This window comes from Gigantopelta aegis, chromosome 4 (genome assembly GCF_016097555.1).
Source record: "Gigantopelta aegis isolate Gae_Host chromosome 4, Gae_host_genome, whole genome shotgun sequence".
Lineage (NCBI taxonomy): Eukaryota > Metazoa > Mollusca > Gastropoda > Neomphalida > Peltospiridae > Gigantopelta > Gigantopelta aegis.
In genome coordinates, this window is record NC_054702.1 from 32,749,989 (window position 1) to 32,774,405 (window position 24,417).

Sequence of the window (24,417 nt, forward strand, 5' to 3'; positions counted from 1 at the left end):
AATCATGTGTATGCCTTGACCCATTCAAAATTTGCTATTTGAAATTCACCTGTTAATCATTCGATATGAACTATAAAATGGATGATTTTGACCAACAAACTGTATGCACTTCCTGTGAAGACTTTATGTGTCAGGGCTAGCTCTGGGTGAGCAAAACATTTCGCCAAATTATCTTTTAAAAAAGCAAAACCCAGTTAATTTCCTACAAAACACCAATTATTACTTGAATTTTTTTCGCCAAATTAAAATAAAATTCGCCAATTGTTCCCAAAATTCGCAATTGGAGAATTTGACGAGTGGCAGAGCTAGCCCTGAGTGTCCGAATTATTCTTAGTTACTAATTATTAATTACCATAATCAATGAGCCAATGAGGTGTTAAACAAAACAATACTTATATAAACTTTATTAAATAATAATTAACTGTCTTTTTACTTTCAGATTGTGGCATCTCTGTTAAATCCAAATGACTTCATTGTGCACCTCTTGAATAAATTCAACCTCCTCCACTGGGCCAAGTAAGTGCTATTGTACAGTTATTACTCAATGTTTTTTTGGGGGGAGGGCGTTGATATGCTTAACCCCTGACAGTTCATTATCCACAGTGAGCTGTGTTCCATAGATATTTTTCTTATCTCACTGTTTAGTATGTGTCTGTTTATGCAAGGGACGGGATGTAGTTTAGTAGTACAGCAGTAAGGAAGGAAATGTTTTATTTAATGACGCACCCAGCACATTTTATTTACGGTTATATGGTGTCTGATAGTACAGCAGTTGCCAGAGGTGAATTGACTTGGTGGAGAGGTGGTGTTTTCTGTCAAAACCAGTGCTTTGATTGGTGTATTAAAGGGTGTTTTATATTTTGTCCTGTCCGTGGGAAAGTGCACATAAATCACGGGTGGGAATTCTCCTCGGATCAGCTGTTTTCTTCTCGTGGAACATTGCGTTTCCTCGCATTTTAATTGTCCTTTCTTCCAACATGTGTCAGATGACACAGATTTTAACCTAGGATTTCAAGAATTTCTGGGACCCCTCTAGATTTCCTCTTTTTCACAGTTCACCAATTCCCACCCCTAATAAATAAAGAATGACTAGTTAATAACATAGGATATTGGCTTTATCCTATTAAGGTAAGAATAGGAAATTCTGCGAGACTTATCGAGTGGAATTTCTCATTCGACCTGAACAGGGTAAAGCCGATATCCTATGTCATTAACTAATTATTATCATTATCTTGCAGACCATAAAAATTAGAGGAAAAGCTGTTATTTCTGTTATTTCAGCTACATTGTACGATGACCTAGAGGTCAAATGAGCAATTTTGTAATGTTGCTATGCGTGTGATGTGACGTCAAAAGTCGTATTCTGCTGCTATGTGTTTTATGACTTTGCTTTATCCGTCATCATAATCTGTCATAGAAACAGTGCTTGCATGATAAAAGATCTGATTTTTTAGTAGGAGGAGGCTGTATGGTGGCAGTGGGTTTGCTTGCTTGCTCTCTCATGCAGGTGAAGAAATAACTATGTTAAACATCAAATAGCCAAAGATTAAAATGTGCTAAGTTGTTGTTAAACAAATATCCTTTTCCTGTTTACGTAAAGCTGAGTATAGCTATTCACAGTACAATATCTGTCAACAGTCCTTTAGAGTACTGAAGCTCTTTGACCCAAAATAGCTAAGCCATGTCCTTAGGGTTGTGTGTGAAAGTGTGCATTAAATTTAGGTGATCTTATCAAATGTATTACAGAGTTAAGACATATCAAGACACTTTGTTTAATAATATGTTTTAAACTTTTAAAATATATTTTATTATTTTGTAACATTTCAGGCCAGAATACGATATTCCAGGAGGTCAAGAAGACTCTGTTCGACAGACGGTTATGTTGGCAGAAGAATTTCTCAATCTCCTCATCATTCTGTTAGGTGAGATATAAGTGGGGAATGTTCAACTGTACTGAGCCGTTTCATATAAGGGTCTAATGTTGTCCTGTCCACAACATAACATTTAAGAGAAAATGTCTGATGATTGAACTAATTTGTAAAACAAAAAAAGCTGTAGATGTTTTAAAAGTATTTGCAGTAAAGAGGGTTCCAGATAGGACAAAAAGAAAACCCTTAAATGAAATAGCCATACCCCATTCCAGCTTTCAACAAAAGGTTTTGTGAGGATTTTTTGTTACACTGGCTTGATATAAAAGAAAAGAAAAAGTGTTTTGCAAAGAACAAAATGTCCTGTTTTTATGTACAACATTGGTTGAAGAATAAGTAAAGACATAAGTAGACATAAGTAGAGAATATTGTCTGCTCCACAGAAAACGAAATTGTATATTTTTACTTTATTATAATGGGACAATTCTGAACATTCAAATGGTCATTAACATAAACATTTACTTAACTTCTGATAAGATTTGAAAATTGTGGGTTGTGTAGTTTCAGATGAATTTGTAGGTGATTGTATACTCAGGAATAAATTTTGTATTACCAGATGTGACATATATTACAATTTTGAGCTAGAGATCTTCATTTTAGACAGAAATACCACATCTTGTTGTCAGAGGAGCAAGTACCTTTAAAATGATTTGAATTCTAACATAATATAATTTATGTTTATGTTACAGAGGAGCGGTACATCCCAGGAGTGGGCAGTGTGACCCAGCAGGATGTCATCAAGAGAGAGATTGTCCACCAACTGTGTATCATGCCAATGGCTCACAGCGAGCTGGCTAAAGGCCTACCAGTGGATGTTAGTATTCTGTCTACCTTATTTGAGGGAGGGGGGGGGGGGGGGGGTATTTTTTTATTCAATTATTTTAGATGATATTTAACAAGGTTTAAACTGGACTCTAAATATTAGTAATTTGGTGAATTTGGAAAGAAAACTGTGGCAAAAGTTACATTTCGAATGAACCTTTTTGTTAATTTAATAATGAAATATCTTCACCAAATTTAACTTTAAATCACATTTGGCAAATGACAACTTAAACCCTGGTATGATGTCAAAGGTATCTAAGAGTTTAATAAGATCCGAAAGAGTATATTTGTATAAAATGTTAATTTTGTTGATCATTGTTGGGGGTTTTTTTCTCCATTATTTTAAAATAAAAATCTACCTATTTTTTCGAAAGTGAATCAATTCCTCTATATGACATCTTTATGTACATATATCTGATTGAGTAATTGTATCCTCAGTTCAACAGCATGAATAATCCCAAATACAACAACAAACTATTGCTTTCTAATTAGTTATTTTAGCAATCAACATGACATTTAACTCCATATAAATAATCTGGCACAAATTTCATATTTTGTTTTCTTATTTTTGTTTGTTTACAGCCTAATTCTGAGACGGGTATGGAAGATGTAGTAAATGAAGTTGCAGAATTCAAGTAAGAAAATATTTAGATAGTAGTAATTAGAAGATGTCATGCTTCTTGATAGGTAATTAAACTAAATTATTGGTGTCTTGGGGGAAATGTTTAGTTTAGTATCTTTCTATTGCTTGTGCAGTTTTTCAGTGTTCGTTGTTCTTGAGGTTTTTAAATTATTATTAACTACAGATGAAAAATAATGTTAAATAATACAATATTGTCAAATTATTTCACTGTAAAATAATCTGTTCAATGACTTCGTTTTTTAACTCAGCATTTGGTTAATTACTGGACATAATCCATATTTGATAAATATTTGAAGTACATAATAGTGAAGGTAAAGACAATTAAGCCCCAATTAAATTATATCATGCTAGTTTTTTCCAATTACCAGAGGATTTTCTCAGTACTTTTGACTTTGTACAGCATTAATACAAATTGTATCTTTCCTTCCTTAGGAAACCCAGCTCAACTGGAAAAGGAAAGTATGACTTGAAACCAGAGTACTACAAAATGTACTGTCCCTACTTCTATCACTACACCAAGGCAGAGCAATCTAAGGTGAGAACTCATTTATTATTGGTCAATTCTTTAGGTGGGTTGTTCAGTTTTTACCTTTTCCACTTTCCTGTGCCGAGGACAATGTCTTTAGAACCTTGATTGGATATAACCTCAAAAATTAATTTATAAAGAAATGAAACAGCAAACGTTTAATTTCTTTTCTGCTCAGCCTGACCTCTGATCTATGGTATTTGCCTGTTAACTTACACTGGTCCAAACATCCAAGTTTTCTACAATTTGACCAATGAATTGTTACATTTCTTTATATGAAACACCTTGGTTTGGCCACATACAATTACAATTACAACATTGTGGGTGAATAGCTCAGAAGACAGACTATATATTTTTTGTTTATGTTTTTTTCCAGTCTGAAGAAGCACAAAGGAAAAGGAAGAAGCAGGCTGGTGAAAGTCAAGGTAACTTCTATTTCAAATCTTTTGACAGCCTGAACATTTTTAAATAGTCATATTGTTTTGACTTAAATATTATATTTCTAATACTGACTGGTGTATTCTACCTTATATGGTGGCAGAAGGGCGGGACGTAACCCAGTTGTAAATTGCTTAATGTGTGGTCCATCAGTGGGCCCATTGTCTCTATTTCTATCTCTCAATCTCCTCCCTCTCCCTCTGTCTCTGTCGCTTTCTGTCTCTCTGTCTCTGTCTGTCTGTCTGTCTGTCTGTCTCTCTCTCTCTCTCTCTCTCTCTCTCTCTCTCTCTCTCTCTCTCTCTCTCTCTCTCTCTCTCTCTCTCTCTCTCTCTCTCTCTCTCTCAATCTCCAACAACTATATGTTAGCCATTAAATAGCCATAGTTCAAACCGTGTTGATCTGTTGTTAATCAAAGATTCCTGTTCTTTGTCACAGCCTTGCCACCACCAGTGCCTCCACCACTGACCTCGCAGTTTGCAGCAATTGTCAACATTCTCCACTGTGATGTCATGTTCCACATCTTCAAAATGGTTCTAACGCGGACTGCTGCTCAAAGGTCACGGTCCTGGTCAGAGGCTCAGTTTGAAAGAGTGAGTACTTTTTTGGACTGGATATTATGTTGACAGTGATCGGACTATCAATTTTAAAACTTACATTCTCACCCGATCATTGAAAGAGTTCATTTCCAAAATGCAATATATGCCAATTTTCTAATTTTGTTGTTAGTGGTTAAAGTTATGGTTATGTTAGTACAACCTAACAATAGGACAACAGAGTTTCTGTCAAAACATGATCAGTTCCCTTTGAACACAATCTTAAATCTGTGCTTCATGCAAAATACAGTACTTCATGTTGCAGCAAAATCACATTAATATCAAAATTATATATTTATCAGGGGTGGGAATTCTCCTCGGATCTGCGGTATTCCTCTCATGGAACATTACGTTTCCTCACATTTTAATTGTCCTTGGCCCCAGACCCCTCTAGATTTCCTCTTTTTTACAGTTCACCAATTCCCACCCCTGATTTATTATTAAATGGATATATCGTGTTTTGAAATAAACATTTCGAATTATAACATCATTTAATAATTCACAGTACACAGCTATAGTTTTAATAAACTTTTGTGTTATCGCTATTAGTAGTTATTGTTGACTGCCTTCATACCACCTACAAGCCTGTCATGTTTTGTAAATCTGTGGAGTGGTAACCCAATTCTCAGTTTGACATACATAGCAAGCTTAGCCAAATATTAACGTTTGGGGAGAAGGTTTTGTATTTTATTTCTTGTTTGGTAGGTTGTATTACTTGCAGAATGCAATAACTAATTAATGAAAAAGACAGATTGGTATAGATAGGAATATAAATGTTGAAATGGGGAGGGGTCACAAATTAAACTCAAAATTGAAAAATATAAATTCATAAAAATGTATTTCAATGTAATAATTAACTATTTTATGCTTTGCTTTTTAGATTTTGTACATAATTGGTATTGCACTGCATGAACAGAAGAGGGCTTTCAAAGAAGGAAATACTTCATATGATTTTTTGACAAAAGCCATGAAAGGTATTTTCATGTAAACATGTTTGTTTGTAATATAAATACATCTGTGATGAGTTGTAAAATTATCTCTCTGCATCAAACAGTTTGGCTGTTTACCATAGTATATTCTATGATCTACCAGAGCAAACGGCAGTCTACACTGTAAGCTTATGTCCATGTAGTAAAACGCAGTAAGCGTCTTTGTCAAAATTCACAGAAATATTTTCACTTCTTACAGCAAGCATATTATATAATCATGATTTCTTGCTGTATGAAAATTGTTGTATGATTTGCTTTTAATATAATTTAGATTTCTTCTTTTCTTTAATTTTTATTGATTTTAAAGATTATATTTCTCGAAACATTATGATTGGTTGACAGATTACACATATTGTGATATTGAATAATGCAGAAAGTAATGTTAAAATTTGGTTTTTGTATATATGTATGTATGTATGTATTATAATAGTCTTGACAAATGGATATTTTGAAAGCTGATTTTGCTGTTTTGTATTGTAACAGAAGATGGACTTTTGTCAAAGTTGCAGTGTTTAGTTGGAAATCAGAATCTGAATCAAGATCCATCCAGAGATCTGCTTGCCTGGTCACTGAAGGTTGGGAGTTCTGTCATATTGTTATACTGTATCCTCCATTAATTATTTACCTGCTACTGCAGAGTTAGACATCCCCATGCCCCTATCGCCGGCAAACTTATTAGTCCTCTACCAGTCCAACCAGACGGGACTATGGGTTTTTTCTTCGTCCTTCCTTCTGTCTGTCTGTCCGTCTTTCCCATATATGTTTTCCATATGGTTTTTTTGCTGAAAGTTTTGAGATATGGAGATCAAGTTTGAATTTCATGGTGATTTATCCATTTTTGATGGAGTTATGACCCTTGGACTTAGGAGATATGAAAATTAGTTTTCCTGACATTGTTTTTGAGAAGGCCTTGAGATATTAACCTGAAATTTTGTGTATAGCTTTAACATGGACTGTTAAAGATCAAGTTTGACGTTCATGGTGATTTACCAGACTTCTTTTTTAGAAGGCCTTTAGATATTGAACTGAAATTTTGTATATAGCTTTATATCATGTACTGTTACAGATGAACTGTAACTTTCGTGGCAATTTACCCATTTTTGACAGTTATGCCCCTGAAGTTAAGAGATATGAAAAAAAAGTATTTCCGGACTTTTGTTTTGCAATACCTGAAAATATTGAGGTTAAATTTTGTATATAGCTTTATCATGTACTGTTACTGATCAAGTTTAACTTTCATGGTGATTTACCCACTTTTCACCAATGTTTGGCCCTTGAATTTAGGAGATTGTTGGGTCAGGTTGGGGACGTGTATTGGTTTAGCAGTACTTTCAAAATGCTTGTTTAAAATATTTTTCAGTGGATTAAAATTAGGATTTAAAATAAGGAGCTTCCACAAGGCAGCAAATCCTCTCAGCAGTAGCTAAAGGGGCATTCCAGCATTACAACCTTTTAGTCCCCAATACTTCAAAAAGAGGGAATTATAAGTTTAGTCTTCGTCCTTCTGTCCATTTGCCTGACTGTCCATCTGCCCCACATATAGTTTTTCAGACTATTTTTTCACAATACCTGAAATTTTGTGTATAGGTTTATCATGGGGATTTACCCATTTTAACAGAGTTATGGCCAGATCAATCAAACTACATTAATATACATCTTATCTATCGTGAGCTCTGTTCCTTTATGTTTTTGTATTTTTTGTTGTTGACAATACATATGTCAAAATGTTTTGATTTCTGGGAACAATAAAACCTAATATTGTCCAAAATGGTGTAAATGATTGTTTTATTACATATTAACATCGGTAAGTCTTGCACATTCATACTTTTGTTATTTCAGTGGAAATATGCATACACTAAACTTTCCAGCAGAATATGTTTAAACTAACAACCTAACAATCTTCCCACATGCTACGATGGGAGTCATTACTACAAAAATTGTAACTTGAGAACACCTCTTAAGGAACATGGAATATTGGGCGGCATTTTCTACAGAGTTAATTGTTGTGGTCCAGTGTTGTGAACTTTGGGAGCATTTAAATGACCTAAATAAAACATTTACTAATGACTGAGCAAGGACTAATCTTTGTGAATTAACACTCCAAGTCTGATACAGCCATATTAGAAAGGCAATAATTGTGGCATGTGTATAAAAAAGGAAAGGAATGTTTGTTTAAATTATACCTCGGCACTTTTTAAACTAAGGCAATTGGGTGTCTACCATGTGGTAACTACAACACTTGGTTGAGAGATGGGAGAAACTAGTTACTCCTACTAAAAAAGTAGCAAGTGATCTTTTATATGCACTTTTCCATAGACAGCTGAAAAGTGGAAAAAATTAGAAACAATACACAAAGAAGTTATAGTGGGTTTTTTCTCATCATTTCAATAAAAGATCTTCCATATCTCTGTATGACTTTTAGACCGGCGTCGTGGTTAGGCCATTGGTCTACAGACTGGTAGGTACTGGATTCAAATCCCAGTCGAGGCATTGGATTTTTAATCCAGATACCAACTCCAAACCCTGAGTAAGTGCTCCACAAGGCTCAATGGGTAGGTGTAAACCACTTGCATAACTGGTTCAACAAAGGCCATGGTTTGTGCTATCCTGCCTGTGGGAAGCGTAAACAAAAGATCCCTTGCTGCCTGTCGTAAAAGAGTAGCCTATGTGGCAACAGCGGGTTTCCTCTTAAAAAAACTGTCAGAATGACCCTATGTTTGACGTCCAATAGCTGATGATAAGATAAAAAATCAGTGTGCTCTAGTGGCGTCGTTAAAAAAAAAAAACTTTACTGTATGACTTTTACGATTATAAAATATACATGAAAATAGTAATTGCCATTAATGAATTTTTTTTTTTTTTAACTTCCACATTGTTATTCTTAAATCTAATTTTACCATTCTAAATTTATTTTTTATTCATAATTTTATTTTAGCAATTTGCAGAAGTATGTACCTTGAAAAGCGAACCCGTTTGCTTGGAAACACTTCACAGTCTGGCAAGCTGCACAGACCAGAAGACAGAGACCGAGAGAAAAAGGAAGGCTGAAATGGCAGCAAAGCGGCGAGCACGGGTCATGGCTCAGATATCGAAGATGCAGCGCAACTTCATTGCCGAGAACTCGGAACTGTTTGACCAGACCAGCACAGAGCTGAAGACTGTCACTTCAGATATGGATCTTGGGTGTGTGAAACTTTAGATTTACTCTATTGTTTCAGAATTATTTTTTTCCACTGTTAGTTTCAGATTTATATTCAATCCAACGTTTGGCTCACAGGTGCATTAGAAATGGGGGGTGGGGGGTGTCTATGCCCCATTATTTAAAGACTACAAAAAGTACTGGTTTGTCTTACTCTTACTATGGGGCAGGACGTAGCCCAGTGATAAAGTGTTTGCTTGATGCACAGTCAGTGTAGAATCGATCCCCGTCAGTGGCCCATTGGCATATCTCTTGTTCCAGCCAGTGCATCATGACTGGCAGATGAAAGACCATGGTATACGCTATCCTGTGTGTGGGATAATGCATATAAAAGATGAAAAAATATAGTGGGTTTCCTCTCTAATGCTATATGTTAGAATTATCAAATGTTTGATATTCAGTAGCCAATGATTAATAAATCAAGGTGCACTAGTGGTGTTCATTAAACAAAAGAAACTTTAACGTTTACTCTTACTATAACAGGACTTACCTTTAAAACAACCGAACATTATCATTCAAAATATTGCTATTTTCTTCTCCATATGCTACGAAATCAATTAGGTTCATTAACAGAGGTTGCTTTCTGGTTTTTAAATATTATACAACCGTAGAATTTATACCAATACCTGTGTTCTAGAATTGCTTTTCAATTTCTAGTTTTTGCTTCAAAGTTAAACTTTGAGTCAAAAAGATTCCCTATACGAAATGATTTTCAAGCCATGTCTACATTTGAATGGTTATGTTAAAGAGTAATAGAATTAATTTTAAAATGGAGTTTGATTTGGTGGTATATATCTTAAAATAATAAATATATTAGGCATTTTATGAGGCTAATAAAGATTGAAACCAATGGATTTTTCACTGATGAGTTATTCTTTGTAGTGTGATGGTGCCACCAACATTTCCTGTGGCACTTGGTCCGCACCGCAGTCAGGCGAATGTTACAGGTCCCATTCAGGCCACTTGTATTTTGTGTCAGGAAGAGCAGGAGATTTCATGCAGTGGTAAGGCCATGGTGCTGGCTGCCTTTGTGCAGAGGTGAGTGTCTTCTTTTTTTTCAAATGTAGTTAATTAAAAAAGAAAACTACTATTCAAAGAAAATTTGTTGGTTCTCATTATCGCTCAGCCCAAATGTAAAGTTTTATGGGGGTTTTTTTTTTTTTAGGAGGGTGGTAGTGCTATGATTAATTTCATTTTAAGTACACTATTATTTTTATATTGCTTGTTATTGCACTTTTGATTAAATATGCAGTTTGACCATGGTCTTCAAATATGCAAGTGCATAACAGTATGATCAGTGTGATACTTTGTTAAACTATTAACTACATGTATGTTAATAGCCACACACAAAATATATGAAATAAAGATGCTTGATACACCTTAAACATTGGTTCCTGTGATATCTATTCAATTCTGTTAAGTTCTATAAATATTGATTTAAACTAAATTAAATACAGTCTGTTAATATCAAATCAAATATAAAATATACAAAACATGAATGGTCTTGTTTTATTTTTGACACAGTTGTAAGGTAATTACTTTCTTAGGTTAATTTTCCAGAAGCGGGACGTAGCCAAGTTTTAAAGTGCTCGCTCGATGTGTGGTCGGTCAGGGATCGATCCCCGTCGGTTGAGCTATTTTTTGTTCCAGTTAATGCACCACGACTGGTATATCAGAGGCTGTGGTATATACTACCTTGTCTGTGGGATGATGCATAGAAAAGAACCCTTGCTACTAATTGAAAAGAGTAGCCCATATCTGTGTGGTCCTTAACCATATGTTTGACGCCATATAACCCAGAGTATGACAAATATTTTGAAAAGTCACTAGCCACAGGGCTAGTGGGTTTGTGAAAACCACTAGCCCACCAAGATAAAGCACTAGCCCAAATTCCTGATCAATTATAACTGGATTTTTATACAATTTTTTTGTAACATTACACATTTACGAGTATAACAGTAAAATAAAACAAACACTTAAATCATGTTGTAACTTTCAGTTTTTTGTCGTGTTGTATCTTTGGTTTTTTGTCAAGTGTGATCCATCGTCATTCGCGTTTGCCCTCCCCCTGGGGAAAAATAATTGAGCAAAATCATGGTTGATATCTAAACCCACTATCAAAATAATTAAATTTAAATGAGGGTACGACAGTGTGATACACGGTAATAGATGGTTCAGTGTATTCGGTAGTGGGTTATACATTTAGGGCCCTACTATTTATGTCGCTAGGAATGGTGATGCCAATTGCTCAAATACAGGGCATTATCCCATGTCAGACCGATATCAAAAGAATATAACGGCGACATCAAATCCGTTGTTAATTGATGAACAAAAAAGGTATCATCTTGTATCGGCAGCTGTGACGCATTATCCAGACCGATACACAAATAGGTCAAGCAGTCATTGCATGTGCGTTACCATTAAAGTAAATTGTTTTCCTGATTGCCGATAACCACATGTCAGCGAAGTGTAAAATTAGAAAACAACAGGTAAATAAAATAAACACTGAAATTCAAAGCATGACCGGGGTTTACTTGATTGAGATTAACCTGTCGTCGCAATTGGTGATTTCCAAGTTCTTAAGTGCGAGATTTCCAAGTTCATATGTGCGAGATTAACTACCACGTGATGTGTCCAACCAATCAAAACACGCATGTCATTAAACTTATTTCCTGTGCCAGAAACTTGAAAGGGAAAAGTAAACAATGCATGCTGTAACTGTGGCGATGTAGAGACAGCATGTTACTGCAGTTTGCAGACCTAGTTCAAGTGGATTATCATTATATACTGATTGCGTTGTTGATATTATTCGATGACAAACGTCACAATCAATTTTATTAAACGAAATTTCAGCCGAGAGAAAAACAAAAAAACACAAAAACCCCACGATCGAGCGATAAGGAGGGGGGTGGAAACCACTAGCCCTGTGGGCTAGTGGTTTTGCGGATCTCACTAGCCCGAACTTAAAAACCACTAGCCACGGGCGTCGGGCTAGCGGATTTGTCGAACTCTGTATAACCATAATTAAAATGTGTTGAGTGCGTCATTAAATAAAACATTTCTTTCTTTCTTAGATTAATTTTCCCGTATTTTGATTGTGTTGAAATAATGGTCAGTGTAGATTATATTCCGCGGTTCTTAAAAAACGTTATTGTAATATCATGATGACCACTGCCTGTTTCAGGTCAACGGTATTGTCTCAGTCCCGGGGGAAAATGTTGGACAAAAAAGACGATTATGATCCACTGTTTGTCCCTGTCGATCTCTTCACGGGAACTCACGTCAGTTCCTGTGGCCATGTAATGCATCATGACTGCTGGCAGAGGTAGGTTTTGTTGTGTTTTACGGTGATTTCAACAAAAAACTGAATGCAAGGTGTTAAACTTACATACAGTAAATATATTTTTCGGCATGTTAGTAAAAAACTTTAAAAGTTAAACAAAAGAGCATCTAATTACATAATATTTATAATTCAGAGTTTTAAAATTCTCTTAACCGGCTCACATTGGCAGTTATTAACAGAAATTACTGAGTTAATTTCTAGAAGAAAAACTGTTCATTTACTAAAGAATCAAACAATTGTCAAGTACAATTATTGGTAGCTTCATACCGAATCGTACATTAAAGACTGCCACACTTGTCATTGGTGAGATATCTGATTGGACCTGTTGTCATATTGTTTTATCTGGCCAGTAAAATTCTATAATTTACTGGAATTAGTGTCACTGTACGGGATACTATTATTCTTAAAACTTGCAAGGTGTCTTTAAATAAAAAGCAAAAATTAATTTTAATTAAAACAGATATGTTGTTTGTAAGGCAGTGAAAGATTTGTTTGTTACAAGCGTTAGCTGACTCATGGTGTTTCTTTTTTTTCTTACAGATATTTTGATAATGTGATGAATAAAGAACGACGGAGACCTCTACGATTCAGACAGAGTTTTAGTTATGACATAGACAAAATGGAATACCTCTGTCCTTTGTGTGAAGGATTAAGTAATACTGTGATACCCATTGTTCCGTCTCTGCCGTCACTCTATCCTGCTGGGTATGTATTTCTGTACAGCCAGTGTTTTTACAGATCAAGTTAAAACATTAGAGACATCGCAAGCAGGGAACTCTCGCCTCAATTCTAGCTCTGAAGCTGAGATTAAATTATGAAAATTGAAGTAATGTAGTCTGCCCGTTCAGTTGCTAGCATCTTGCAATGGCTATCAACATACATAAGAATTAATGCATTGTTATAATCTTGAAGAACACTTTTTATAAATTGATTTTGAGATTATATTAAGTATAAATTAAAATCATGTCTTTGTTTCACTTTGCTTTTTTACATGTTTGCATTAAACATTGCATTAGTACTTGCTTAAAAATGCTTTAACTAGAGTCGAGTTGAGTAATTCCGTACAGGTTTGGATGGAAGTTCGTGTACAGCACATTGCAGACAGATTGTATGCCTGAACAATACTAATATTCAATGATCTCCCTTTTGTGATGTGTAAAATGTTGAATGTTTTGAGTATGCTCTGTTTCAAAATTGTTTACAAACGGTTTACCGTCTAATGTTGGAAGCAGTTAATGTCGTACACCAGGCGGGTAATTTCGTACATCATATCGGGTAAGATCGTACAGTTGGGTAGCTATGAATAAAATCTCACCAGATCGATATATATTTGGAATGCATTTGGTAATGACATGAATGGTTTCAAGCTCAGATCCAGGATTTTGTTTTGGCAGGATTGGCTATATACATGGCAAAATCTTGAACATTAACACTTTAATAACAGGCCTAATGACATGGTTTTTGGGAGTTGTTGTAGTTCCTTTTGGGTATTGTAGATATGGAAGGTATGTGTGGTGTTGGGAGTTCCTACTGGTTATGCAATTGTAGGGTATAGGTGGGTCAAGGTTTGTCATGGTAAAGGAATAAAAAAATAAACATTGTCTGCAGACAGTAATTCGTTTAGTTTAATTTGGATTTTTTGTTGTTGTTGTTGTTTTCTGTTTTTACTAGGACGGGCTTTGATTTGTTTGTAATTTGAGGTTGTTTAATTGGCAGAGGGTTCCTAAATTTATATATGCTTTCTATAGTTGTGGTGCTCGAAGGGAACTAAACATTGCAGCCTAGGAGTGTCAGAGGACTGTTGTTGGGCCCTTTAAAATAAATGGGGAAAAAAACCCAAAATGTTTTGTCGTAAGCCCCTCTAAACTCTGGTCCCGTACCTTGGTATAGTTTAATAAATAAGACTACAATTGGCTTTAAGAGTAGTATATTTACTACACGGAGAGAAACAGTTTAACTAAACAAATTTTTTTTAATTCTAAAAAAACCCCACATATTAACAGGTAGGCTATTATAATTCACCTATGTGAGCATAAGTTTGGTTTCTGGGTGTCTGTACGGAATTTGCCGAAGCTGTAAAGGTGTCATAAAATGATGGAGGCGAACTCCGTACATTTTTTATGTGTAAAATTTGTTTGTTTTTATAACAACAATTGAACAGGTATAACATTTATTAACTTCAAAAATATTATTAATGTTTAATATCATAATACTCGATACTCACGCTTTATTCAGGATACGTGTATTACACATAAAAACCGGTGTAGTGGATATCAACTTTGGTGCCTTTCTTGTCCAGGGTGGGTTGTTCAGCTGTGTCGCGGGAAGAACGATCAGCCAATCAGTGTGCAACACCTCCAGCTAATTGTAAATATGGATATAAATAGCTGGAAATGCCCCAGAAATTATTTTTAAATTACATAACAATATACTGGGTAATGAAAACACAAAGTTGTAGAATGTATAACATGTTTTATTTGGGTGTATGGAGTTAGCCGACCGTACTGAATTACCCGACTCGACTCTACTATTTTTATTGGGTATATCACCTATGTATGATTATCTTATTCGGATATTTTAATAATAATACGATAAGAGCTATTCTGTAACTATATTTCCTCCTGTTAATGTTATTTGTAAAATTTTGGCAAAATTGTTCACTAGTTAAGGGGAAACGTTTGATGCATTTTGACATTTGTACTGTTGCAGTAACAAAAAGGAAGTTGATCTGCGATTTGACGACTGGTTGGATGGCATTGAAAAGACTGTGCAGAACAGTATAAAGGAAGCTCAAGACAAGGAATCTGAGGGTGAGTTCAGCACACACAACTTTTACTAATGTATGCTTGTTTTTCCTTTGCTTTTCCTATTACTGATGGGGTGGGACGTACCCCGTGGTAAAGCGCTCGCTTGATGCGTGGTCGGTTTGGGATCACCAAATCAAAATTACCAAATGTTTGACATCCAATAGCTGATGATTAATAAATCAATGTGCTCTAGTGGTGTCGTTAAACAAAACAAACATTTTTCCTATTACTGTTTTGAGCTTTCATCATGGTTTGGGACACGATCTAGCTGCCATCGATAAAGGACTCACTTGAAGGTTCTTGGATCAAACAATTGTACCTCCTTGTCGAATTCATTGGGGTTTTTTTTCATCTTAACCAGCACTATGACTAGTACATCACATTGAAAAAGCTGATTTGTTTTGAAAATGTGGTTGTTGGGGGGGGGGGTTTTGGGAGGAGAGGGGTATTATTAATTTTAGTATTTAAAAAAAAAATTTTTTTATGTCAGTCCATTGTAATAAGTAAAAAAGTAAAAATGGCAGATATTTATATAACTTTTTTATTTTTATAACAGATGACTTTTCACTGTTCCAACCCTGTCCAATTTCTACCATCACAAGAATGATGGCAGAAAGTGTAGCCAAAAATTTCCAGCTGCTGTGGGAGTACGTGTATGATGATGCAAGGTTTGTGTTCATTAACACTGTGTGTTTTAACACTTTGTTTCTGTTTCTTAATTATTGTGATTGTTTTCCTTCACAAACCATATGGTATACTTAGAATGATGTAAAACAATTTTTGTATCCATTACTGTTATTAATGCCCTTTTAGAATTCTTTGACATTTTCAACAATGGCTTCTCAGATATTTTTCCTTTCAAAATGACATTAACTTAAAATTATGTTCTATAAAATGTATTCCTTTTTTCAAGTACTTTGGTACAAATTGGTCTATATTCATCAATAAAAGTTCTGTTAACCCATGCCAATGTGTAGTTGACGATATGTATAATATTCACTTGTGTTTTTATTTCCAGTGGACACTTTTCAGAAGGAATGAGAGAGATGCTAAAGAAGTTTGCCAGAGATGTGTATGCAGTTAGTATTAAATTGAATTTTGTGTTTAATTTCCGTGTACACTATTTTTACATATGTTCCAACAGGGCACATTCCGCCAAGTAATACTGATAGACAGTGATGTTAAAATATGTGTCGAAAGCTGCTACTTTTATAAGTTTAAAGCTATATGTGGGTGTACGCAAATCTGAAATTTGATGAGCTTGTGCAACAATCTGAATACCAAAGTTAATCTTCAGCACTAACAAAAATGTATATTTCAAATGTTAAAAAGAAAAACTTTTACCACGATTGATTTGTTACCTTCACTTTATGCTCTGTTTGTACTTTGTTTTCAGTTTGGTCTCAGCGTGGAGCCAGATGATGAAAGTCCACGTGTATCTATTTTGGCTTGGAGTACATGTGCTTTCACCATCCAGTCGGTTGGTATGTCATTGTTTTAGATATAAAATAGTAAATAACATGTAGAGAATGAAACATAAAACTACAACTTTGGTGGAAACTGTTGTTTTTTTCAATACCTAGCAAGTGCTAGCACTGGCCAAGCCACAATGTTGAGACCAATGCAGTCAAAGCTCCATTTGAGATGAAGATATGATCCATTTTTGTGAACATTCATAAGCACATCCGTTTTTCCTTAATAGAAAATAAAAATAACATTTAGGGTTTAAGCTCGACCCCAAACATTATTTGTCAAATGTGGTTTAATAATCTGTAACCAAATCCAAGTTCGAATTAACCTAACCAAATATAACAAAATGAATGCTCTTTAAATAACTATATACATTTGATTTTCATTTGAGCTCTTTGGCATACAGAAATGTTAAAACTACTTTCTAACCCTTCTAAAACAATGTTACTCTACAATTTATTTGATACAGATTCATTACATCGTAAAATTTGAGGGTGCAGATGTTTACCCATTTTAACCTGCTGAAAAAAATCCTTGATAAAATGAACGAGAACTTAAAGCACGTTTACTTGTTATTGAATTGAGTGGTCTCTGGCAAAGACTAACTTAAAAAAGGGGGTGAACCTAGATTCCTTGTGAACAGAATTTACTTCACAGTGTCTGAGGCCCATTGGGCTATTTCTCGTTCCACGACTGGTATATCAAAGGCCGTGGTATGTACTACCCCATCAGTGGGATGGTGCATATAAAAGATCCCTTGCTGCTAATCGAAAAGAGTAGCCCATGCAGTGGCAACAGCAGGTTTCCTCTCTCAATATCTGTGTGGTCCTTAACCATATGTTTGACGCCATATAACCTTAAATAAAATGTGTTGAGTGTGTTGTTAAATAAAACATTTCTTTCTCGTTTTTTACTTCACAGTGTTTGCGAGGTTTTGACTGAATGTTTTTTTCTTCTTTGTTTCACTTTTCAGAGCAGAATCTACGAGGTGAAGGCAAATCTCTGTTTGGATCGATCCCCACTCGTCAGGCTGATCTCATCGGGTCGCTCGTGCGGTTCGCGGCAGTCTGTAGCCAGGTCATGAACCCGGACATGGTCAAACAGAACTGTGTCAGACTGCTGTCAGGTAGATTATATATACATTATTAATTGGAGCGAGGCATAGAACAGGGACGTGATTTTTCAGATTTAAACTTTTTTTTGCATCAACTAATTTTTACAAAATAGATTGGATTGGATTTTAAATGTTCAAAAATGATCTTTATATAGGTATTGTACAGAGATTTCAGCTTTTTAAAGATCAGTTAAGCTTTTATTTTTAAATGGGTATCAGATCCCAGATATAAAATAATTCCCAAATGAGTTCCATAAATTTTGTTTGTGGCATTCATGCAAGGTGACACACTAGGTTAAAGCTTTACCATAGTTTTACACACATAGTATTAAATAGTTCCTTTTGTTATAAGAATTAAACTGTTGGTGTCTGTGCTGGAATGACATCATGGACTGAATCTTTTCACAATGTCAAACTAATTACAGCAAGCAGTGTTCCATCAAGTCTACAACATAAATTTGACAGTGCTCTTCGTGTTTGTCATGTTAAATGGTTAAACACAAAATCAAGCCACATTTTATTTATTTTAACTCTTTTCTTCTGTCCCCTCCCTCTCTCTCTCTCTCTCTCTCTCTCTCTCTCTCTCTCTCTCTCTCTCTCTCTCTCTCTCTCTCTCTCTCTCTCTCTCTCGTAAAATATTGTGCCTTATTTATGTAACTGTTTATTGTAATCCACATGGATAATAAAAAACATTACTATCATAAATTCATAAATATGTGTTCTATGTATAATACAAGTGTATATATATATATTGGAATACATTTTCTATCACTCTGTTGGCAGCCCTCATCCCGTGTGACTCTGAGAAGGTGAACAAGGGTTCTCCGTGCCTGCTGGACCTGGACATGTTCCACTTCCTGACGATCGTGACGATGACGCTGCCCTCGCTGTACGTCGACCAGCAGCACTGCATAGTCAACACGCTGCCGACGGGCGACCTCAACAACCAGCATGCCATGCAGCTCGTGGTGACGGCACACATCGTGCAGATTCTACTCACGTTCGCCTGGGACACAGAGGGTGAGATCATTGCAGTACAAGCACTTTTCACAGACACACGTTCTGCCGGCTAATGTTCCGCTATATCTCTAATCAAAGAGAAAGACACAGACATATAGTCACACAGAGTAGAATAGAATAGATGTTTAACGACACCCCAGCATGAAAAATACTTCGGCTATTGGGTGTAAAACTATGGTCAATGCAAAAGATAATGTGATGATAACCTTCAATATAAAAATTCAACTGTTATATATCACACAGAGAGAGACAGTTAAAGTTTGTTTTGTTTAATGACACTACTAGAGCACATTGATTTATTAATCATTGGCTATTGGATGTCAAACATTTGGTAATTCTGACATACAGTCTTAAAAAGGAAACCTACATTTTCCTTTAGTAACAAGGGATCTTTTATGTGCACCATGCTACAGACGGGATAGCACTTACCACGGCTCTTTAATATACCAGTCGTGTATCTCTAATCATGACATTGAATCTCAGCTTTACCGTAAATTTAATCTTAACCGTGTCGTTCTGCAGGGCTTTTAGGAGTGGGGATGGGAGCAGGATATTCATATTTAAAAAATAGACTTAACTGCAATATTCGACAAAATATACTCTTCAAAAGAAGAAACGCAAAACCACATTGTCGTAACATTTGGAGAATTGATTTAATTATTGAATGGTGAGTCCGATAATTACCAAATGTTGCAGGATTGTTCACAATTCACTCTAGTCCATTGTGAGTAAGTGATAGGACACACCACCAAGGTCAAGGTCATCTGGAGTCAATACCGGGTGTGGCCTCCGCGTGTGTTGACAACTGCCTGGCACCGCCTGCCCATTGAAGCAACCAGAGTACGGATGACGTCCCGGGGGATGGTGGCCCACTCGGCCTGCAAGGCTGCTGCCAGCTCGGGCAGGGTCTGGGGCTGTGGTTGTCGCTGTCGGAGGCGTCGGTCCAACTCGTCCCATAGATGCTCAATTGGGTTCAAATCCGGTGATATCGATGGCCAAGGAAGGACATTAATGTTGTTGTTCTGTAGGAAAGCCGTTGTGAGACGTGCTGTGTGAGGCCTGGCGTTGTCATGTTGGAACACTGCGTTGGCGTTGGCCATAACTGGAACGATGTGTGGCCGGAGGATCTGGTCAATGTAGCCCTGTGCATTCAGGTTGCCCTGCACGTGGACCAGGTCAGTTCTGCCAGTGTGTGAGATGGCTGCCCACACCATGACACTACCCCCGCCGAATCTGTCCACTTCCTGCACGCAGTTTGCCGCATAACGTTCACCACGACGCCTATACACGCGACATCTTCCATCATGACGTCGGAGCAGAAATCGGGACTCGTCACTGAACCACATCTGTCTCCATCGCAGTTGAGGCCATTGTCGATGAATCTGGCACCACTGCAGTCGGAGTCGACGGTGTTGTGGTGTTAAGATGACACCTCGAACTGGACGTCTGGCACGAATTCCTACCTCACGTAGGCGGTTCCGTACGGTCTGGTCGGATATCCTGCGCAAACCTGGTATTGCTGCGGCTGTGGAGGTGGCAGTAGTCAATCGGTCCCGAAGGTGGCGTACCCGGATGTAGCGGTCCTGCCCGGGGGTAGTGACCCGTGGTCGACCGGATCTAGGGAGGTCACGTGTTGATCCATGTTGCTGGTAACGGTCCCACAGTCTGGAGATGGTGCTTGGGGACACATGGAATGCCCTGGCAACGGCCGTTCTGGATTCGCCTGCGTCTAGTCGGCCGATGGCATTGCTTCTCTGCGGTTCACTGAGACGTGGCATGTCCTGGATTGTCAACTGTCGGCCAGATACAGAGGCCAGGCAAGCGAACACCCTGCACTTTTATACTGTCGGTGTTCATGTTGCACGTGCAGACAACGCACGTGCAGTGGTGACATGGTTTGCACGTGGCTGCGTTTTTGCGAATATTCACATTTTGGAACTTTATTGTACAGTAGCTGCGTTTTATCGAATGTAACCGTGGGAATGTGTTTGGGACATGCAATGACCTTATATTCACAAAGCATGAACCGGTAAGAAACATAAAATCGGAGTTATAACCCATTTGTACCCTTTTGCGTTTCTTTTTTTGAAGAGTATATTTTCACTAGCCGTTAGGCATGACAATAGTAGTTATTTACTAGCCCAACACTGAATATCACTAGCCATGGAAATGAGGCTACCATAATCTAGAAGCCCTGTGTTCTGGAGCTAATTTCATAAAACATTGTAAGTTTACATTTACGGTTAGCTGTTTTATACCTGAGGTACATTTGTATATTTCACATTAAAAATTATGCTATTATGAAAGACATGACTGACTATAAGAACACTATAATATACTGAGATGCAAAAATGTCATGTCATATATATTAAGCATGCAGACAAATGACATATTGGTAACGAGTGTAACTGAAAGAGAATATTGTTCAAATTGGAATAAAATGTGATTGAAACAAAAACACACAACTTGGTGTTTTATTGCAACAATAGCATTTTTTAAACATGAATTATTGTGGCATATTGAAGAAAGATGGGGAAAATTGCACGTTGATTTTTTTTTTTCATATACAACATTGTATTGTTGCAATAAATGCCAACTTGTGTTTTGTGCTTCATACACATTTTATTCCATTTGTTTCTGATTTTAACAAGATTCTCTTTCAGTTTCAGTTGTTACAAATATGTCATTTGTCCACATGCTCAATATAAAATATTCAGTGAAATAGCCATTGTGGTTTTTTATGTCTCTCAGTAGATAGATATTAGGAGAATATTTTTGCCAGTGTTTCTTTTTCTTCTTCTTTTTCACATCTGTTAATGTGCCAAGTATCTCATTTACCAATGCAGTACATGTATACAATTCATAAATATAATGTAGGTATGTCAGAATTACCAGTTTTTATTTCAAGTCTTATTAAATATATTATTACCTTCCTTTTCTTTTATTCTGTTTGATGTGTTGTTTTAGAATCTATGGATGTTGAATCTGATAGTGAGGGTGAAGCCTTACTGAAAATATATCTCCAACTTCAGAAGACAGCTGGGTAAGAATTTCTCTTTTATCAGGCAATCACTATAATAATAAATTATATACTGGCAAAATGTGATAGCTAAATTTCTTCATTTTCACTTATTTTCAGATTTTTTGTAATGTTAGTTCAATGCAATATATTACATGCAAATAAGTTTTGTATCATGGTAAAGATAATAAAACTTACACATTTTTATATGAATTAAAGTTTTGATGTAACAATGTATTTTATCTCACTAGTTGTTTTAAAGTGTATATAACGAGTGAAAGTGAGTTTGATACGTTTTTAAATGAGTTGTGACATAAATTGTATCTAACTCACACGAATGTATTATTTTATTTCTTACATATCCTCAAAAACAAGGTTTTAAGCATATTTTAACATCTTTTTCGACTAAACATTATTTATGACCCTTTCACTTGTAGCTAACTTACACGTCACAGACAAATGATTGTCAGGTTAACTATATGTCACAGTGTAATTGATTTCGACCATGCTGCTTTTTCATTGGATGTATGGCATTGGTGACCTGGTCACCACCTAGGAGTAGCCAGTCGTATGTCTTGAAATTGTTAACACACATACATGTGTAAACAACTATGTGTTATCAAAAATAACGAATGATGTTCTCATCAACGGATGTGTAAAAAATAATGCATATAGTTTAATCGTTCATAAGAACATAAAAATAACTAATTTCTTATTGTGTGTTTAGTCTGACACCAGAGAAAGTGCCGTCACCATATCAACTGTTGCAGTATGTACGCTCAGCCGTGATGCCTTTCCTTCGATGTGCGGCCATCTTGTATTTCCACATCACTGGAGTGAGTCCACCAGATGAACTTCATGGTACGACACGTCATACTCCTGATCATTCTGTTTTGCATTTAGACAGGAATAAAATGTATATTAAAGCTATTCTGGTGGAGTGTGTGTCTTTTTTTTTTACACCAGCCTTAACAATCCACACATGATGACAGAGGAAATGAAGAACAAACATAAATTTTTTGAAAATACTTAGTTATAAGGGCAACAATACAATAAAGATGCTATAACAAATTAATCTGACCACTTATAATTGTGAGCTAGCAGTTTAATCTGTCTTCTAGAGAATTGTTTGGGCTCATGAGTTCTTATGTCTGCATAATATATATAAATATATATATTTTTGTAATATAGTTTGTGAGATTTGACTTTTTTTTAAAGTGATTGTTTTTTGTTGTTACTACAGATCATTTCTGCACCAAGGAGTATGAGGTGTTGTGTCGCTATTTGTCTCTGCCTGTCAACATGTCTGAGCTGTTCGAATCAGTGGGAGACATCACCACTGCCCTCATCAAAAGGTACAAGTTACGCTTTTATGGGTTATTAAAATGTACTGCTATTAACTTAGACATTTAATAGTAAGATTTTTATGAAATTAGTTCTCATTTCTGAAATAGGGAATAATTATGTTATTAATTAGGGAATAACTATGTTGTATTTTATCAGTTAATGCTGATTTTAATGTTGCAAGTTTAGTTTTACTGATGACACTGGAAATGGTAAAACTAAATTATTTTAATCATATATGCTGTCTTTCCCTCTCTCTCTCTCTCTCTCTCTCTCTCTCTCTCTCTCTCTGTCTCTGTCTCTGTCTCTGTCTCTGTCTCTCTCAAAGACACATTAATAAATCTTTTTTTTTTCAGTTGGTGTTCAAGCAAGTCACTAAGGGATCGATTGTCTGCAAACAGTGAAAAGATTGTACGATATCCAATAGTGAAAAATGATCTGGTCCCATTGCCTGTAGACTATAGTGAACTGATAAACAAAGTGTCTACATTCACGTGAGTGCTGTTTTCTTCATGTATTGGCTTTCAAAACAGATGTAGTACAACATATTGTAATTAAAGATTTGAAGTAAACTGGAAAAAATGTAAATGTTATCGGCAAGATGGTTCTTGTGAATGTATTGCACAAGGTACATGTTTAACCATCATGAAGGAAATCATTTTTAAAATGTGTTTTATTGGTCATTCGTAAACATCATGATACGATTTGCACAATTATGGGGTGTCCTCATCTTTGTCAACTTTCAACCATTTACAAACTTGCCGTTAGTTTGAAACCATTTTATTTGGTGCACATAAACTTTTTTCTACGAGTATATATGCAAGGTAGTGCTAAAATTGTTTCTGTTATTTCTAATTAGTGGAGAGGCGTGGGCATCATTTGAAAAATAACATTATACACCATGTTTACACATACTTGTATATAGAGACATGTTTACAAAATGAATGTTAATATTCACATCTAGTAACAAATAACATTGACAAGTTTAGTCCAGCAATCAGTCATATTTTAGTAATACTCTTCAACTTTTTTTTCTTTTTTTTGTGGGGTGGGGTGGGGTTAACACATGATGCTAAAATCTGGAATCGAATTATACTGACAGACTATACTTCTTGACCAGCCAGAAATTATGAAGAATGTTTAATAGGTGACATAAGCACAG

At 35.9% G+C, this 24,417-nt stretch overlaps 1 protein-coding gene across 5 annotated transcripts in view; it reads left to right on the forward strand.

Annotated features, from left to right (window-relative positions):
• Positions 1–24,417, forward strand: part of LOC121370404 (E3 ubiquitin-protein ligase UBR2-like) — a 73,332-nt gene that overhangs the window by 41,406 nt on the left and 7,509 nt on the right. For all 5 annotated transcript variants that reach the window (XM_041495600.1, XM_041495599.1, XM_041495601.1 and 2 more), the window contains 23 exons: positions 440–516; positions 1,828–1,922; positions 2,618–2,742; positions 3,333–3,385; positions 3,826–3,928; positions 4,296–4,344; positions 4,793–4,947; positions 5,831–5,924; positions 6,423–6,514; positions 8,875–9,122; positions 10,021–10,176; positions 12,323–12,463; positions 13,022–13,186; positions 15,191–15,291; positions 15,845–15,956; positions 16,307–16,367; positions 16,685–16,772; positions 17,732–17,884; positions 18,656–18,892; positions 21,860–21,935; positions 22,639–22,772; positions 23,155–23,266; positions 23,612–23,749. In XM_041495600.1, coding sequence (XP_041351534.1) covers positions 440–516; positions 1,828–1,922; positions 2,618–2,742; positions 3,333–3,385; positions 3,826–3,928; positions 4,296–4,344; positions 4,793–4,947; positions 5,831–5,924; positions 6,423–6,514; positions 8,875–9,122; positions 10,021–10,176; positions 12,323–12,463; positions 13,022–13,186; positions 15,191–15,291; positions 15,845–15,956; positions 16,307–16,367; positions 16,685–16,772; positions 17,732–17,884; positions 18,656–18,892; positions 21,860–21,935; positions 22,639–22,772; positions 23,155–23,266; positions 23,612–23,749 — 2,765 coding nt within the window. The remainder of the gene's footprint in view (positions 1–439; positions 517–1,827; positions 1,923–2,617; positions 2,743–3,332; positions 3,386–3,825; positions 3,929–4,295; positions 4,345–4,792; positions 4,948–5,830; positions 5,925–6,422; positions 6,515–8,874; positions 9,123–10,020; positions 10,177–12,322; positions 12,464–13,021; positions 13,187–15,190; positions 15,292–15,844; positions 15,957–16,306; positions 16,368–16,684; positions 16,773–17,731; positions 17,885–18,655; positions 18,893–21,859; positions 21,936–22,638; positions 22,773–23,154; positions 23,267–23,611; positions 23,750–24,417) is intronic.